Raw genomic sequence first — 16,996 nt, 5'->3', positions numbered from 1 at the left:
TCTACATTACTGAGTGCTCGGACCACAGTGGGCCCAGATAGGGGCTGACCAACATAGGAATTGCCATGAGCTCATGTAGACTTGAAGGCAGCAGCGCAATGTTCCCAGACTCCTGCCCAGTCCAGAAGGGAAGGAGTTGTCTTGACCAAATCAGACTTATATCAATCCATGCCAGAGCAGTTTAGCAAAGTCTGCTGTAACCATCATCCTTAGACAAGTCTACATGGAGACATACCATCCAACTGCTCCTTCTTGGTCAACATCTGCAGCATCCCACAAATCACCACTGTACTGCTGGACCACTGGCTTGCTCAGCTGTGCCAAAATCACAACTAGAACATGCATTTCCATAACAATATTCAACAGAGATGTCCCTTTATTACAAGTAATACCATTTCCTCACAATCCCAGACCTGCAAACATGCAGATGAATCACACACAACTCTGTCCACAGTCATAGGGATAAAACTGTACAGCTTCGGAAATCTACTGGACTAGGTTGGCCCAGTTGCTGGGGAGCCATAGGATAGATGATAGTTACACACCTTGCTTCTGCAATAGCTTTTAAAGGGATGCTCTATGAACAGAAGTGCTGGGACAGGAGACAAAGCAAGAAAGCAGGTGGTGCCAGTCACATCACATGTATTCATGGAACATGTGTGGATCACTCTAGGCAGCAGTGCTGCACAATGCAGATCAGACAGAACGCGTAAGTGGGTATTTCAACCACAGCTGCAAAGTCTTGGCTCTCCTAAAAATCCTACATTCCAATCATGGCACTTTTAAGATGTATTCAAAGCCAACAGTGCAGATGGTTCACAGATTTGAACTCAAGGGGATTTCATTCCAGCATCTGCATTGCAAGGAAAACATGGACTCTGAGTTCTCAGCCCATTACGCTGTAAGTGCACACCCTCATGGTCACATGCATACATATTCACACACCTTCCAGTGTGAAAAGGAAATCTCTCAATCCCAAATCCACAACCACTGCAAGCTGCAAACACCCCAGCAAATTCTAATTGGAGAAGCATTTCCTTCCCTCAACCGCAAAAGACAGACTAACATGATACAAAAGGATCTTCTTGAATTCAAAGCATCTACTGCTGGACCTCACACAGCCCCAGTTTAGCATCTACAGCAGACATAGTACTTGGTTCAGCATCTAAAGATGGCTTCCATGACTCTTTCTCTGCAGCAGCCCAATTACTGGATTTACTGAATTTCTACTGGATTTACTCATGGATACTGATTTACTATTTCTGCAATTAAGGTTGCCATTGCAAAGCCAGACCGTAGGTGAAATAGCCCAAGCCAAGCACCTCAAAAGCTGTGAAAATGTTTTAACAGGGCATTTATATTCCCATTAACCCCCAAGACTTCAGAGATGAGAAATAGAGTCAGGATAGTATTTCACGGATGCTCCTTGGCCACCTGAATTATGGTCTAGAGCAAAGCTCTAGGGTGTGAAGAAAAAGTCACAGAGCACACAGGTCTCTCCCTGCCTGGATTCCAAAGGGAGAAAAGCATTGAAGACACAAAAACCCCACCTTCGCTTCCAGAAATGACAGGACTCTTCCTCCAAATGGTAGATGACACAAAACCGTCCCCCTCCTTTTTTTTTCCTCTCTCATGATTTTGAAGAACAGGACTCTCATATCTTAAAGTCCTGGTTTGCAACAGTAATGAGGTTTTATAGCAAAGCCCCATGCTGCCTCAAATCATCCCCATTACCATGCATGAGCTTTGTTCGCAGAGTGGGTTTGCGTCATGTGAACTAGATCTTTTCTGAGCAAACTGACACAGAAGGTCTGTTCCAGGTACGCACCAAATAGTTTCCAAATCCTAAAGGAGACAGAGTATCTGGGTGGAACAATGCAATGCTGCTGCTGAAGTGGCTGGAGCCAGTTTGGTGTTGCTCATTACTAAGTGGGCCTGGAAGGAGCTGTGTTGCCATCACCAGGGCTTGCTAAAAGACTCCTCAAAAGAAATCCATGAGAACTAAGCTTGTAATAGAAACTGGGGCAGGCAACAGGAGGAAAAGAACACTCGTTTTTTCCTAGATGCCATGCGAAAAGTCACCCAAATAGCACAAAGTGGCCTTGTAGTCTATAAAAAACTAGAAGGCTATATGCATTCTCAAGAAAAAAAGACAAGTTAGCATGTAAAGAAATTCCTCTCTGGACAGTCCGACATTCTGCTTCCATGAAAACAGGCACAGAAAGAAAGCCAAAGTAAGCGGCCAGGATATTATCCTGGTTGCAGCAAGCGCAGCACGCAGTGCGCTATGTAAAGTTCTGGCAATTCAGTCAGCAATACAGAAAAGTCAACCCAGGAGGCAGGAGACACTCTACAAAGGCCAAAATCTTCTCAAGGACCATTAAACTTGTATTTGGCAAGCAAAACTAGATAGTTTAACTACAGAAACAGAGGTATGCAAGCTCTTTTTTCCATGACATCTAAGCTTGCCACCTCATGATCCCAAGGGCACAGGCTACTGGAAAACCCCAAAACAGTGCTGATCAGAGGAAGTAGCAGATGTACACACAAGTACTCTTGGTCCTTCACTGCCTGACAGAGCTGGTCTGCACACCCTTCTACAGTGCAACAAGAAGCTGGACATGGTCATATCACATACAGGTTCCTAGATGGCTTCATTAATAGACATAGAGACTTTGTATGAATTCACAAAGGCACATAGAGGTTACGGACACACAACTTAATCCTAACTGCTTTAGCAGGTCTAAGTGTGGTATTTAGTATAAGACAATATAGGAAAGAGTACAGAATAACCACTGGAGACAAAATAGGATAAGAATAGGAGTAATAGTTTAGCATGCATGAGTAACCATTATACGCAGCATATATCAACTCATCTTCATTTAAACTAATCCAAAACTAGACAACCAGGGAATCCCTGAGGTTTGAGAGAGATCACAGACTCACAATAGTTGAGATTGGAAGGGACCTCTGGAGATCATCTAGTCAACTTCCCTGCTCAAGCAGGATCAGCTAGAGCAGGCTGCTCAGGACTGGACATTGTCCAGCTGGATTTTGACTGTCTCCAAGGATGAAGACTCTACAACCTCTCTGGGCAATTTGTTCCAGTGTATGACCATCCTCACAGTAAAAAAGCTTTTTCTTTTGTTTAACTAGAATTTCTTGTATTTCAATTTGCCTATTGTCTTGTCACTGGATACCACTGAGAAGAATCTAACTCCATCTTCTTTACTCTCTCCCATCAGGCATTTATAAACCTCAATAAGTCCCCCGCAAAGTTTTTTCTTCTCCAGGCTGAACAATACTAGCTCTCTCAGCCTTTCCTCATACGACAGATGCTCCAACCCCTTAACCATCTTTGTGGACTCACTCCAGTATGTCCATGTCTCTTGTACTGGGGAGCCCAGAACTGAACACAACACTCCAGATGAGGTCTCATCAGTGCTGAGTAGAGGGGAAGGATCACCTTCCTCAACCTGCTGGCAATGCTCTTCTTAATGCAGTCCAATGTTGGCTTCCTTTGCTGCAAGGCACATTGCTGGCTGATGTTCAACTTGTCCACCAGGTCCTCCAGGTCCTTCTCTGCAAAGCTGCTCTAAAGCTGGTTGGCCCCCTGTGTGTACTGATGCACATGGTTATTCCTTTCCAGGTGCAGGATTTTGCACTTCCCTTTGTTGGACTTCATGAGGTTCCTATTGGCCCATTTCTCCAATCAGCACATCAACCTGGTCTATCAACCACTCCTTCCAGTTTTCTATCATCTGCAAGATGAGCTGAGCTTTTCACAGACTGAAGTCAGAAGACCTAGCCTGATTGCAAAGTAGACAAAAACCTAACTGAGGTTAAAATTATATGCTAGTAGTATAATCATATATATTATCTCATACAAAAATATTTTTAATATGGAGAGGGGGAGAGACAGACAGATAGATGGGGGGAGGAAAGGCAGACAGACAGGCAGGTGGGGGGGGACAGAGGGGGAGAGACAGACAGACAGACATGGGGACAGGGAGGGGAGAGAGAAATTTTGCCAGGAACCTTTTGCCTAAATCTGCGATAACAGGACAACTGGGAGCTCCAGCAGCAGAAGCAGCCTTCATCGCTTGCTTCAGCAAGAAATTCTGTAACCTGACTTCTCAATCACGTTTCGCTGAAAGCCTAGAAGGGCATCACTGGTGGTACTTCCCAGCCCTCAGACAGGGTAGATTTGGAAGGTGGATTAGAAGGTGACGTATGTTCCTCACAAGTAACAATGGAAGTCAGAAAGAACTTTGCCTTTGGCAAAAACATCAAGATCTAAACAGATAAAGTAAAGGCACTGTACAGCTAGAAAAATCAAGTAACAGCAGAATATGATGACTGCACAGGGCAGTTGAGAGATACTAAGTGGCAGTGATCTCACATGGCCAAGCACAAATACACAAGGTGTTAGAAAGTATATGGAGACTCTTTAGGACAGCCTTAACCTGACTAGTTCCCCAACTGTGTTGTGTAGAGTGCCTGTGCAGAAAGCACATGGTCAGTGACCTGCAAAATTATGTTCTGTATGTAGCTTTTTCCATTGCTTTGGTGGTAGACAGTATCTCAGAAAGTTTGACTGCTGGTAACGGTCTGCAGTCCAAACAGATTGGGAGCTGATTCTGACAGAGTGGGCTGCATCCTAATTATGTCCTGAAGCAGGCCTGCAGCCTGGGCTAATGGCCAGCCTGCTCTGTCCCAAACTCTGTGAAGCTCTAGGAACTTGCAAGATCACGACCACAAGCTCTGAAAGAAAGCAACAGCTTATTAGTCCTTTAATGTGTGTGTAATACTTAAATAAAATCCAACAAAGGAGTACTATTTAAGAGGGATTTCAATGCTCAATCCACCAGAAAAGCACAGAAATTATATACAACACTGCTTTTTTCTTTTTCACTTGAAAAAGCACGAACTGTCCCCTGTCACTTATGGTAATACCACTGACTGACTCCTAGATAACTGTCTGGATTAAGTCAGTGTGTCCCTGTCTGAAATGTTTCTCACCTCTCTCCAACAGTTTGCAGTGAAAAAATATACAGTACATGACTCCCAACTCACTCAACCTGATTTCTTATTTTTATCTGTATCACTTATTTCTGTAAAGCATTTGGGGATTAACCTTGCATCAAAAAAGCTGTATTTTTCAAAGCAACTTGATTTGCACAAATATGGCTAAAACAATTTATGATTCCTAAATGTAGGATAGCTGATGCATAGTACATTCTGCTTTTTATGTTTTTTTCTGTCCTTTAATATTTGCTAACTGCTTTGCAGATAGACTTTCCAGACACTAGTTACCAGGATCATCCTATGTACAGCTTTGGCTCTTTTTCAACTGCTTGGTATTCTCAGTTTTTACAGAAATAGCCACTGACGGCAAAACGCAAATATTAGTCAACTCCCTGCTAGTTCTGATTTGATAACTTCCGGGCATTCCCTGCCCTAGATGTAACATACTTTCACGCTGGCTAGTGTCAATATGTTTCCTCTTGATATTCTAAAAATCTGCCATTCTACACAGTCATACTCCTCATTTTAACTTCAGAGCAATTCCAAGTATACAAGCAAAAGCAAAAATCTAGATCTCAGCTTTGCAGATCCTCATTATATTTCCTTCAGACTTCAGTCATCAGCTCTGCTCTTCTCTGGGAGCCTCTATATATCCAGGCCTCTCTCAGATCAACAGCAACCTTTCTCCTGACTATGGGAGTTGACTCCTCCTTTGCTTGGACTCTCTTTACCATCCCGACTACAATTATTACAACACAGTGTATCCAAAAAAGGCCTCATCACTCCTCCTCTTAGAGGAACTGAGCTATGGAAAACTATCTGAACTTAGAAAATAATTTACTGGCTTTTCCCTAGAATCATTCTGTCACAGACAGTGAGCAGACCCAGTTTCCCAAGACCTGAAACTATATCACCCTTTAATTCAGTCACCTCTGGAGATGTCATGCAAGGGCAAGGTAGAGCCATGGATATGGGGCTGCAACACAATCTCTGAAGCATGAGCCCTGGTGATAAGGATACTACCCACTGCCTCAGGAGGTGTTTCCCCAGCTCCAGTGGGATCCTGCAAAAGGGAACATCCCTTCAAAAGCATATTCTACTAGAACATGTAAACTGCACCTGCCCAGAGCTGGACGTGCTTTCACAAGGAAATTGGTGCACAATACACTTCAGCAAACCACAGTTCTCAGTTCCTCAATGGCAGATTAGGAAATTCCTTGTTTCCATCCTCTTTAGTCATAATTTTTTAGCAGAAGTCCCATCACTGCTGCTTCAACCAGGAAGGACTGCTACAAACACTGTTCCCTTGCATCCTTTGGTGTTCAGCTGTACCTCACCAACATTGCAAGAGCCTTTGAGATACTGGCTGACTCCTTTCACCCTATTCCACTGGTTCACTCCTGAGAAGGACTGTGAATTTAAAGACCATCACATAAAGCTTCAACTTTAACATTATTTATAGTTTCATCTGAGCAAACAGAAAACAGCACCCTGGTGTAAGGCAACTCCCCTTCAATGTAGTTTCTTCAGTGGAAGCAGAGAGGGGACCTGCATTAAAGGAAGGCCCCTGTTTTGCTGCTTCCCAGGCAGCTTGAATTCTGCTTAAAAGCTTTGCCAGAGAAAAACAGAATCTATAGAAACTGACGGTACCTCAGCCAACTTTCACTTCTAGACTGATACATAGCTGTTTTAGGTAAAATTAAGGATAGCTATTTAATTCAAATTAACATAATTCAATATCACCACTCCCAAACCTGAAAGACCTAGAATCACTTCACACCTCAAGATAGTCAGGTACATGAGAAATGAGCTAATTGCCAGTTCCCCTGTCCTTCATGTTATCCACTTTTTCCACTTGTCTTCATTCACTATTCAACCATTTTATGTGGAGACTCCTTCATGTTCACAGTGCTTTAGTCACAGCCCTTGTCCTAGTCCTTTGGGAGGCAATAAGCTAACCTCATTTCTTAGTCAGACATCTCCTACTCGATCCCTTATTATCTCATGAGTATCACTAGTCTGTTCAGTCTTTCAGCTTAAGTCTCGTTGTTGTTCTTATAGCCTGGCAGACAAAAATATTCCCCATAGTAGGAGGGAGCAGGACACTTTGTAGGATGTATTAACATTCTGAGCTGAATCATTTAACATTAGCATCACATGTAGATGGCAGCTGAAGAGGTCATAACAACCTCCCATCAATACCAACCGCCCCCCCCCCCCCCCCAACGCACACATTTGTACCTTTGGATTCTAATTGTTAACATGCACAGTGACCTTTATCATTTCAGAGTCCACAAAGAAGAGCTCTGGTTATTAGTTTCTTTATGCCTTACCTTGCAGCTTTTTCAGGACAGCCACTTCCATCTTGAGAACTTGCTTGGGCTGCTGAGCTGATTCCACCTTCAAGGCCACATTCTCACGGGTCAGCAGATCCATTGCCTCATAAATCTCCCCAAAGCCACCGCCACCAATCTTCTTCAGCTAGAATGGTACAAGGAGGATTGGTACAATGCACAAGACAGATGCCATCAAGTTAGTCCTCACAGAGTCAGGCACTAGCTTCTTTGCTGCATAGGGAGGAACAAACTCAGCTCTCAAGTCTTTTCTGTGCTGTGCCTGAATCCCTTCACTGCACAGTTAGGCAAAAGTGCAGCTGTCCACTTGACAGTACTATGTATAGACTCTTTCCTGTACCACAAAGAACAAGCCCAACAAGCGACGACGTGATAAATGTAAAAGCAAATGACAATGCCTATCACACCAATGAAGTTGCTGCCAAAATTCAAGAAAAGACCTTTCAAGAAGATAGTAAAAAAGAAGACATAAAAACTGTCATCCCCCCACCCTTCAATCTCTGCAATAGAACACAACCAAGGTAGTTGGGAATAATGCCTGCAAAAAGTAAGTTCACTGAAGTTTAAATTTTATTCATGGGATATTAAATGCAGAACAAAATATCCACTTGAATATTTTACAAGATGCTTGACTTGTTTTGCTAGAGAGGCTAGTTCTGTGTCACATTTCAGGGAGCTGTCAACTACACTTGTGTAAAAGCCACAAGTACAGCTCTACTCTCTCTCTCTCTCTCTCTCTCATAAAAGAGAAAGAAAGAAAGAAAACCCACCAAATGAAGCTTTTTGTGTCTCTGAACAAAATTAAGGCTGTATCAGAATAGGAGGTTCTCACTACTTGGAAATAGAAGCAGTTGCAACTGACATAAACTCAAAGCTAAAGACATCTATGTTTCAACATATTTGATATGCACCTACTAGAGAGATCATCTGCCTGTTTCTAGAGTAGTCACCCACTCAGAGCAAGCTGAGATCCTTTGCCTTTCCTGGAAGGTGATTCCTCGATTCTCCTTCAGCTGAGACTTGATAGCGTATGTACATATAAACATATACACATAGACAGATACAATTTTTCATCTTTCAGCGACATCCAGAGGTCCTCAGCAGCCATATCCTTTTCTTTAGTACAGAAGAAGTTAGTTAACTTGCAACTCAAGGCGCTGGCTGAGGTCGGGAGCTTACCATGCAGGCATTTTCTCATTGCTTGGGTACTCTGTGGGCGTTTGCTATCTAAGGCGAACTCAGCACAGCCTTTTACTTGACCCAAAGGAGAAATGGGCATATATCACGCAAGAGAAAAAATGAATAAGGAAATTGTTAAATGCAGGGTCAAGAAAGAGAAGGGAAAAATCTAATGAAAACCATCTAAGTAGTAATCATGAGTCACCACCCCATGTTATGCCTCACTGTTCAGGGAATTATTCTCTTCTCATCCCATTCCCCACCTTCCACCAGTCCATAACCTGCTAAGACTGAGATACAGACCGATGTCACCATCAGGATTCATCCTACTTAAATACATGAGTCTCTATGCAAGCCGGGTGTCCAGGTTTCCATTACAGTCCATAGAGTCAGGTGGATGTTTTCATCTAGTCAAGCACAGGTATCTATATCCACTCCCATGTACGCAATTAAAATTAAGCTGCATCTCAGGTGTGCTTTCAGTCCTTTCAGCATCTCACCAGTGGCCACACCACCATACGACTCATTGCAGCTCTTCTTCTTTCTCCTACAGCTTTCTCCTACATGGCCACATCAGTCCCTTGGAGCAAACAGTTACTAAAAAAGTCACTCTACTTGATTCCTTGGAGTGGCAGTCTCTGACTAGGGGGCTCTGGGAACTCTGCAAACTGAACTGTCCTTCAGGACTACCAGATGCCAATGCGAAACAACAACCATGTCCTGATGAGGCAAGCCACTATCAAAAGCCCCTCCAGATATATCGGCAGTTATGCAGGACACAGCCAGCTCCCTTTGAAGTCTCTAGTTTGCCCAAATATCCTGGAAATAATTTGGTTCTTGCAGCACAAGATTCCAGAGCTTAGAGCCACCAAGCAAGAAATGCTACTCTAAAAGACAAAATGCAGCTCCATCGGGAAAATGGAAATTGCACTGTTCCGCACAGGGACAGTTCAAAAAAACCAAACCAAATTTCCCCCCAAACCCCAACCAAAATAACCCTCCAGTACAGATTAAATCTTTTACTCAGCAAATATATAAGACACAGGTGCTCTAAACACAAAGTTTGCCATCCAAGGACATTATATAAAGATAAGACTTTCTCAAGAAAATTCTCTAGGACCAAGGCATAAGCGGTTCAGTCCCAGGATTGGCAGCAAGGTCTGGAACGAGAACATGTGCTGTGAATCCAGAGTGAAGGACCAAATGGAGAGACAGTGACCTATGAGTGAATGCAGGCAGAATAAAAGCTGTCATCCACAGGCTTCAAATGATGACAATATCAAAGAGCAAATACTGTGATTGGCTATAGAAGCACTTGTATAAAGTTTGCAACTCCTGCAGCCCAACTAAATGGGCTAGTTCATCCACAAATGGCTAGCAAGCCTCATCTAACTTCACAAAAGCTAAGGAAGAGTGGACCTACTTACACCAGACTCTCAGAGTCCACTCCGCTCAAGGAACAACTAATGTAAAACAGGCATGAACTGAGAAGCCTATCAAGAAGAAGTAAACTAGTCAAACTCAAGTTACTTGAATACCTGGCAAAGTTCACTCAGAGCAGTTCTGCACAGAGTAAGGAGAGACTGCAACAGGCCCCAAGACTGACAAAGTACCTCCTTTGTCCCAAGTCTCCTCCTGGAACCACAAATGCTCTTTGCGACCAAGACAAGGTGAAGAAAGAGTCCACAAGATTTTGTGGGGCTTCTAGGAAGGGGTCTAAAATAAACAGGACAGGGACAAGTGTAATGAGAACTTCAGTTCAAGAACTTAAGTCATTTGAAAGGAACGAGGATCTGCTCCTGACACACTAAGTACCTGTGTGCAAAAGTCACCACTTGTATTCAAGTGCAATGCAGGAGCTGCCAACTCTGTCTTGCTAACAAGTCTGAATCCCCAATACGGAGAGATTGGGAGAGATAAAGAGAGCCATCCATTCACCATTAATAGCTATACATAGTTCAAAGTAAGTACAACTTATGTTCGACTTAGTTCCTTCCCCCGAACAAAGAAGTCCACATCATTCAGAGCAGATGTGTATGAAGTCATCCCTGGGGACTGTCAAAAAGTTGCATGATTCCAATACCATCCAAATTTCATCTGGTCAAACCATCAAAAACATTTGCAAGTAAAGAATGAGGCTCAAAAGACTATTCCTTCAGGTCTGACAGCTCTGATAAAAAGCATAACACTCCCAGTCCATGCCATTCTAAAAAACAAAACAAAACAAAACAAAAAAACCCCCCACATTGCTGTCAGTCAGCCAGACTTCACACACTTAGGGAGCGATAGAAAATTGAACTATCACCAGGCTAAATGCAGATAACTAACATCTTCATTTGTCAAAACTCTGTCAGTCTGCATATGGAAGGAGAGGAGGAAAGGAGCCTAAGGAATACATTAAAGTGATCTAAAATTAGAAATTGGCTCTATGTTGGAAGCATGCCAGGCCTAAGAACTACAAGGTTCCGGTGGATGCCCAGCCCAGCCAGAGATAGTTACAATGGGAGGAAAAATTACGCAAAAAGCCTTCTGGCAACTGAATCCCAGCTTCATCTAAGTATACCACACACCTGCTTGAGCAGGACCTACAGCAAACTCACAGCAAAGCTCAGGCTGTCCAACTTGCACGCTGCGAGTGGGATTCAAAAAGGTCTATGATAAAGGGACAGATTCCCTGCTAATACTGATACCACAATTCTGTGCTCGCTTGTAGGAGCAAGTGACAGATGAAAGGGGGAGTACTCCTTAACTATACACTTCCTTTGGCCAACAGAAGTATTTTTATATTTCTGCCAGATTACTTTTAACCCTGTTCAGTTCCCAGTTTTGACTGGTTCATGGCCACATCAACATCTGTACTAGCACAGCACAGAAAGCCTGCCCAAAGGGTGGGTGCTTTTCAGGGTGCAGAAGTGACCTTGCAGTGATGGCTCTCAACACACAATTCAGCTAGCGTAAGGCCAAATGTTACAAGCACAGCTGGGAATCAGAATTTCTCCTAACTATTTATGCCCTTGTAATTTCTCAGGGCCTCCAAGGTGGGTAATATTTGATGACCCCACTGCAGTATTGAAGACTGCTGTGAACCAACATTAGAAAACATAAAAGGCTATTTTTCCAGTTAAAGTTGGTTATTGCTAGCAAAATAGCTACACATTTCTGTATTTCCGAAGGGGGGGGAGGGTTAATGGGTAGAGCTTCTAGCAGCCCCCAGAATCAGAATTGCAGGACAATCCAATCACTTGAATCTGAATCACTGAATCACCACTTTGACTGCCCTTAAGAAAATTAAAATCAGTTTAAAGTGTTCCCCCATGAGCATAGCTGAGAATATTTTGGGGGTTTTCAGGGCTTTTAAGAGTTTTGCTGTTTCCAAGAACAAAGTTACTTTGTTTAGACTGCGTTAAAAGTATTACTGCCATCATTTAACAGAGAAGCTTAAGCACTCCTGCCTATGGAGGAGAAACTTCAAGCTTGATGAAAAGTATGAACAGGTACAGGCCAAATCTAACTAGGATACAGAGGGATGGGGAAGAATGAGAAGTTGCACAGTCGCACAGTTACAAGCGTGTGCACTACCGCAATTAACACTAATAAAGACTAACACTCTCTCTCCCTCCTGGCTCTTCCCCATGGCGGCTGGTAGTATCTGCACCCATGCATCTGAAGCAATGGCTTGAATGTGACCATTGGCAGGAATGCGTCCAACTTCAGCTTTGTCAGGAACATGCACCAATCTGACCAAATTGTAGGCGTGAGAAAAATCTCAGTTTGTGCCCAGGGAGAACCAGCTAAAAGCTAGAAGCAGGATTTTAGGAGTCCATTAGCACAAAGCATATTTCAAGTCCTTTATGTCAGTTAAACTGCGCATATATCATCCTCCCAAAACAAGTATACATGGTCCAGCCCAGAGCTGCAAGAGCGCAGCAAGACTTCCCTGAAATTGCTCCAGACAGCTTCTGGGGGGTCTCAGCTTTGCTGTCTAATCACAGAGAAAACAGAGATTCTCCATCTGCTCTCAGGAAGCATGGAGAAATAGGAGCAGTTTGAATTCTTAAATATAAATAGGCTGGAAGGAAAAAATAATAATAATTAAAAAAAGGATAGGCCAGGCAGAAAAGTGAAGGCTATGGAGAAAGCAGGAGCAAAATACTATGATGAAGAGAGGCAAGCAATGGGGGAGGAACAGAGAAAGGTGGACTGCCCAGGAACATAAAAGAGATAAAGGCACATGGTAAGCCAAGGGAAAGGATGATACGTTGTCTGAAGTGGACTACTGAAAATAATCCTATCCACAACCTGGAACTGAAGTGTTTAAAGTTCTGAGTCTCTTTAGTCCTCTGCTCTTCACAGTCCACTGCAAAACTCATGGGGCAGCTGTACCGTAGCTAGCCAGCAGAGAGAGATGACCTACTGCTACTACTACAAATCACTGGCAGTTCAATCAGGAGAGGTCTGTGCTGGGAGTTTAATGATTCAGGCACTGCTAGTAATCCAAATTAAAGAAAGACAAAATGGCACAGACAATTTTTTTTCATTTTTTTTAAAGCAAAGCCAAAACCCAGAAAACAGTAACTCTTGGAAAAGCATATACAGAACTTACACTGTAAACTTAATGTGATCCTATTATACATTATATTCTAGTGTCTTTAACTGAAGTGATAGTATAATGCCACTTTCTTCCCCTCCTAGGGAACCTCACTTTATGAATAAAGAGGAAACTTTACACATAAGAGGAACCACATCCTCTGAACAAATCTGGTGGCAATGAAACACGTCTAGAGGATCAGATTCTCCCCATGTCTCTGCCGCAGTGTTCCTACATGATTCTAGTCAAGCATTTGAACCCTGGCTGCTCACAAGCAGTCACTAATCTTATGCCCTCATCTGCTAGATGCCTGAGGCAAAAGGGCCAGGTCCAAACTATGGAAGTGCTGAGCATGCCTAGACACACATGCAGTCTAGTAGAGTTCTGCTTTGGTCATAAATATTAAATCCAAAAAATAAAATAAAATATCTAACTAATTTGAGACCCTATTTGTAAAAGAAATTTGATCATTCTCTCTTACATCACCTGGTAAAAGCATCAATAAAAAAATCATTAGTATTTCTGACACAGATTCTACAGCAATGAATAACACAAAAAATGATTTTAAATGGCAAACTCATGCTGTGAATTTAAATGGATAGTGAGACCTTCAGCCACACAATGAATATATAGAGGATGAAACGGTTACTAATTCAAGGACCACATCCAGCTTGCACACTGAATGAGGCAGTTGTCCCATAAAGAACTAAAACTCTTAACATATAATGATATGATTTTAAAAAGGTATCATGATAAATTTACACAGAAGTTGTATCAACAACCTTAATTATGGAATTTCTAACTTTTGGTGTGGCTGATGTTACAACCTTAAACATTTGCTTTAAACTCATTTTAACGTAACTTATTTACAGGCACATCTCTAATATTCTTTGCAGCAGTAGCTTTAAATCCAAGTTTCTTACCAAAAGATGACTCAGTCAGTTGCAACAGTTCAATCCTACCTAAAAATCCCCAGCTGGCTGAGTCTTCTAAAAATACCAAACAGTCTAAAAAACACTAAAGCAATATTGACTATCTTCTTGCAGTATCCGACTGACACGTTAAACCAGACCTCTCCACTGTTGCTTGCTGGAGCTCAGGGTTAAACAGACATGTTTCTGTACTACTACAGGAGTAGAAGATCTGTTTAGAGCACCAAAGGAAGCACAAAGCCAGAGCTACTCACCACTTTCCAGCGATCTTTGACCACATAATTGGCCGGCAGGATGTCGACCTGTTCCCCTCCTCCACTCATGTTTGGTTCGTCCTTGATGACTGCTGCTAGGCACTGCATTTGCCAGCCAGAGAGTATTTTAGTAGCTCCCAATTTAAATGAGCCATTTATCTGTGGAAAAATGGGGAGGGAGGAAGGAATGACAAAATTAGTGCAGATCATGGCAGAAGGGCTTGCTACATCTCCACAGGTCTTGCTCATGACTTAATCAGAAACAGTCTCTTAGGAAAGAAGGCAAACTCACCTTGCACACACCTGAGCTCACTCCATGCATAGGCTTGGCAGACGCAACCATGCTTCAAGTCAGCAGCAAAAACTGAAAGGGTGACAAATTACTGGCTATACCATGCAGGAGTCCAGTGCTCTTGGGCCTCACAGCCAACAAGCCAAAGAGAATCTAACGCCAAATTATGCTGCAAGAGCTGTAATTGCACCAGCCAAAAAGGTCTTGCTTTAACAGAGCAGCTGCTGCATTGGCAGTTTTTATGGTTTTCACTGGACGACATCCAACACAAATCAGACAGGTTTGCCAGGTACTGCATTCAATAAGCCTAAAAGCATCTGAATAGGGTAGAAGGGCCTTCAGAGAGCCAGACACTACCACTGTAATGAACAGCCAAGCAAAGAAGATGGGGATGGTTAGAAGGGGCTTCAGCCATATGCAGATTAGTCCTTCTTGTAACACACACTGCTAAAATTACCATGTTAAAATACAGAAAGATACCTCATTCCTATGGTGTTTGTATTATATCTCATCCCTTGTCTTTACAGGGAGTTCAAGATAGGCTAATCTGAAATTAATTTGGGGTTTGAATATTTTAATTTAATCCTTCTACAGAAGTGATTTTCAGATACACATTAACTCCACTTCCCTGGAAGCAAATGAATTGAAACAGGACTAATAAAAGATCTTCCTCAGGCATTTTCTCTCTTCCTGTAAGATAATTTTTGACCTTGGAAATAGTCCAGACTGCATGAATCTTTTATTAAGTTTTCTTGGCAGTTCTGTCGTCCTTTCCCAAGAATATTCCATATTTTCCTTCCTAAAAATGATTGTCACTGCAGTGCTCTGACTGCAAAGTTAAAATCAGGTTAAAAACATACAGACCAAATTAGAAAAAAAGAGTAGAGCCAGTCATTCAATCATCACACTTCTTCATGCCAAAAAAGAAAAATCACCAGAAAATTATGAGATAGAATAGAGAGGAAAAAAAAGAGGCCACTTCCTAATAATAAATGGACTGAAAAGGAAGGATAAAAAGCAGCCAGCATGTAGTGTGCACAAGGAAGCAGTAGATAGAAATATGTCACAAAGTGCAAGACATACAAAGGACGATCAAACAAAACAAGACTAACATCTCAGAGAAGATCTCATTCTAAAAACAGAGGATAACTACCTGGAAGAACCCAACAGCAGGCTAATGCTGTAAGAGGACTTCACAGAAATGTTCACACACCTCAACTTCTGCTAGAGTACAATCAAAATGATAACAGAGAAGAAGAAACTGAATCTTAAAGACATTTCAGAAGAAAAGACACTTCAAAATGCTCTGGGTTCTCATAGAAAGAGTCCAGCATCTGTAGGGGGTAGCAATTCTTTCAGTCTCCAGGTACTGAAGGCAATAAGCAAACTGGAAAGGTCTCTAATGAGAAAGTACTTGCTGTGTTTGGCAGCACAACATACGTGCTTCTTATTCCTAAAGAACAAGACCAGTGCCATTCCCAGGCTCCTTTCTGCTGTGGCAGAAGAGCTGATCTGACCAGCCCTAAGCTACCAGTGAGCTTGCATATGCTGTACGGCCACCCTCCCCGCACATCACAGCAGACGGCACAGGAGAGACACTCCGCACAAAACTACTTCTAAGTCCGACATCATGGCATTCCCATACTACGTAGAATTACTTGTTAGGTTTTTTTTCTGTTATTTGAAGAAAAGTCATTTAACCACAGACTGTCCTAAAACTTCAACGTTATGAGAATATGAAAGACCCCAACACTTACAGGAGCAGAGGCAAGGATGCCCTTCCTACTCTTACAAATCTTCGCTAAGCATTAGTCCGTGAGGACAATCACAGCACAGTGCAGGCTCTGGTTTGCAGGGGATACAAAGGCAGCTGAAGATCCAGAAGGTGGGGTTTTAGGAACAACAAAGAAAGAGAGAAGTTTGGGAGGTTTTCCACAGAAAAAGTCAGTTATGCTCTAATTTCCACTTTGAAGCAAAACATCTAAAGAGTATTGGACGTGATGCATGTACTAGTGATGCATCCACATAATGAGATTTCAGTGTAGTGATTAGTGGTGGAAAAGTAATCCCAAGGAATAATTTTAGAGGAAGGACAGAACATGAAACTTGGTGTCCAAAGCTGGGCAACACAGAAGTGCTTTTTCAGGTGCTCTAATTCACTTTCCTTTATCTATTCTGCACAAAGACAGAATGTTTGTCATTTAAAGAAGTCATCAGAGGAAGTTTCACTGGCTTTGAAACAGAACAAAATCTCAATTACAGTGGGAAAAACGAGTCATCTCTCACATTTAAAATTCTGATAAGGAAATTATTCTCCCGGGGCACTACCGCGAATAGCAGCCATTTGGTAATATGAAATTATAGAACAG

The 16,996-nt window shown here is 42.4% G+C and overlaps 1 protein-coding gene across 1 annotated transcript in view; it reads right to left on the bottom strand.

The window, feature by feature from the left end:
- The window catches only part of TTBK1 (tau tubulin kinase 1), a 101,381-nt gene extending 86,697 nt beyond the window's left edge, over nt 1-14,684 (bottom strand). Inside the window, exons 1-3 of the mRNA XM_067292652.1 lie at nt 14,628-14,684; nt 14,336-14,494; nt 7,362-7,509 (exon numbers count right to left, since the gene is read on the bottom strand). Of these exons, the coding sequence (XP_067148753.1) occupies nt 7,362-7,509; nt 14,336-14,494; nt 14,628-14,678 (358 nt within the window). The 5' untranslated portion in view covers nt 14,679-14,684. The remainder of the gene's footprint in view (nt 1-7,361; nt 7,510-14,335; nt 14,495-14,627) is intronic.
- Between the last annotated feature and the right edge of the window lie 2,312 nt (nt 14,685-16,996).

Source organism: Apteryx mantelli, chromosome 3 (genome assembly GCF_036417845.1).
Source record: "Apteryx mantelli isolate bAptMan1 chromosome 3, bAptMan1.hap1, whole genome shotgun sequence".
NCBI lineage: Eukaryota > Metazoa > Chordata > Aves > Apterygiformes > Apterygidae > Apteryx > Apteryx mantelli.
The sequence above is the reverse complement of the archived record's forward strand: the minus strand, read 5'-3'. Positions and strand labels throughout refer to the sequence as shown.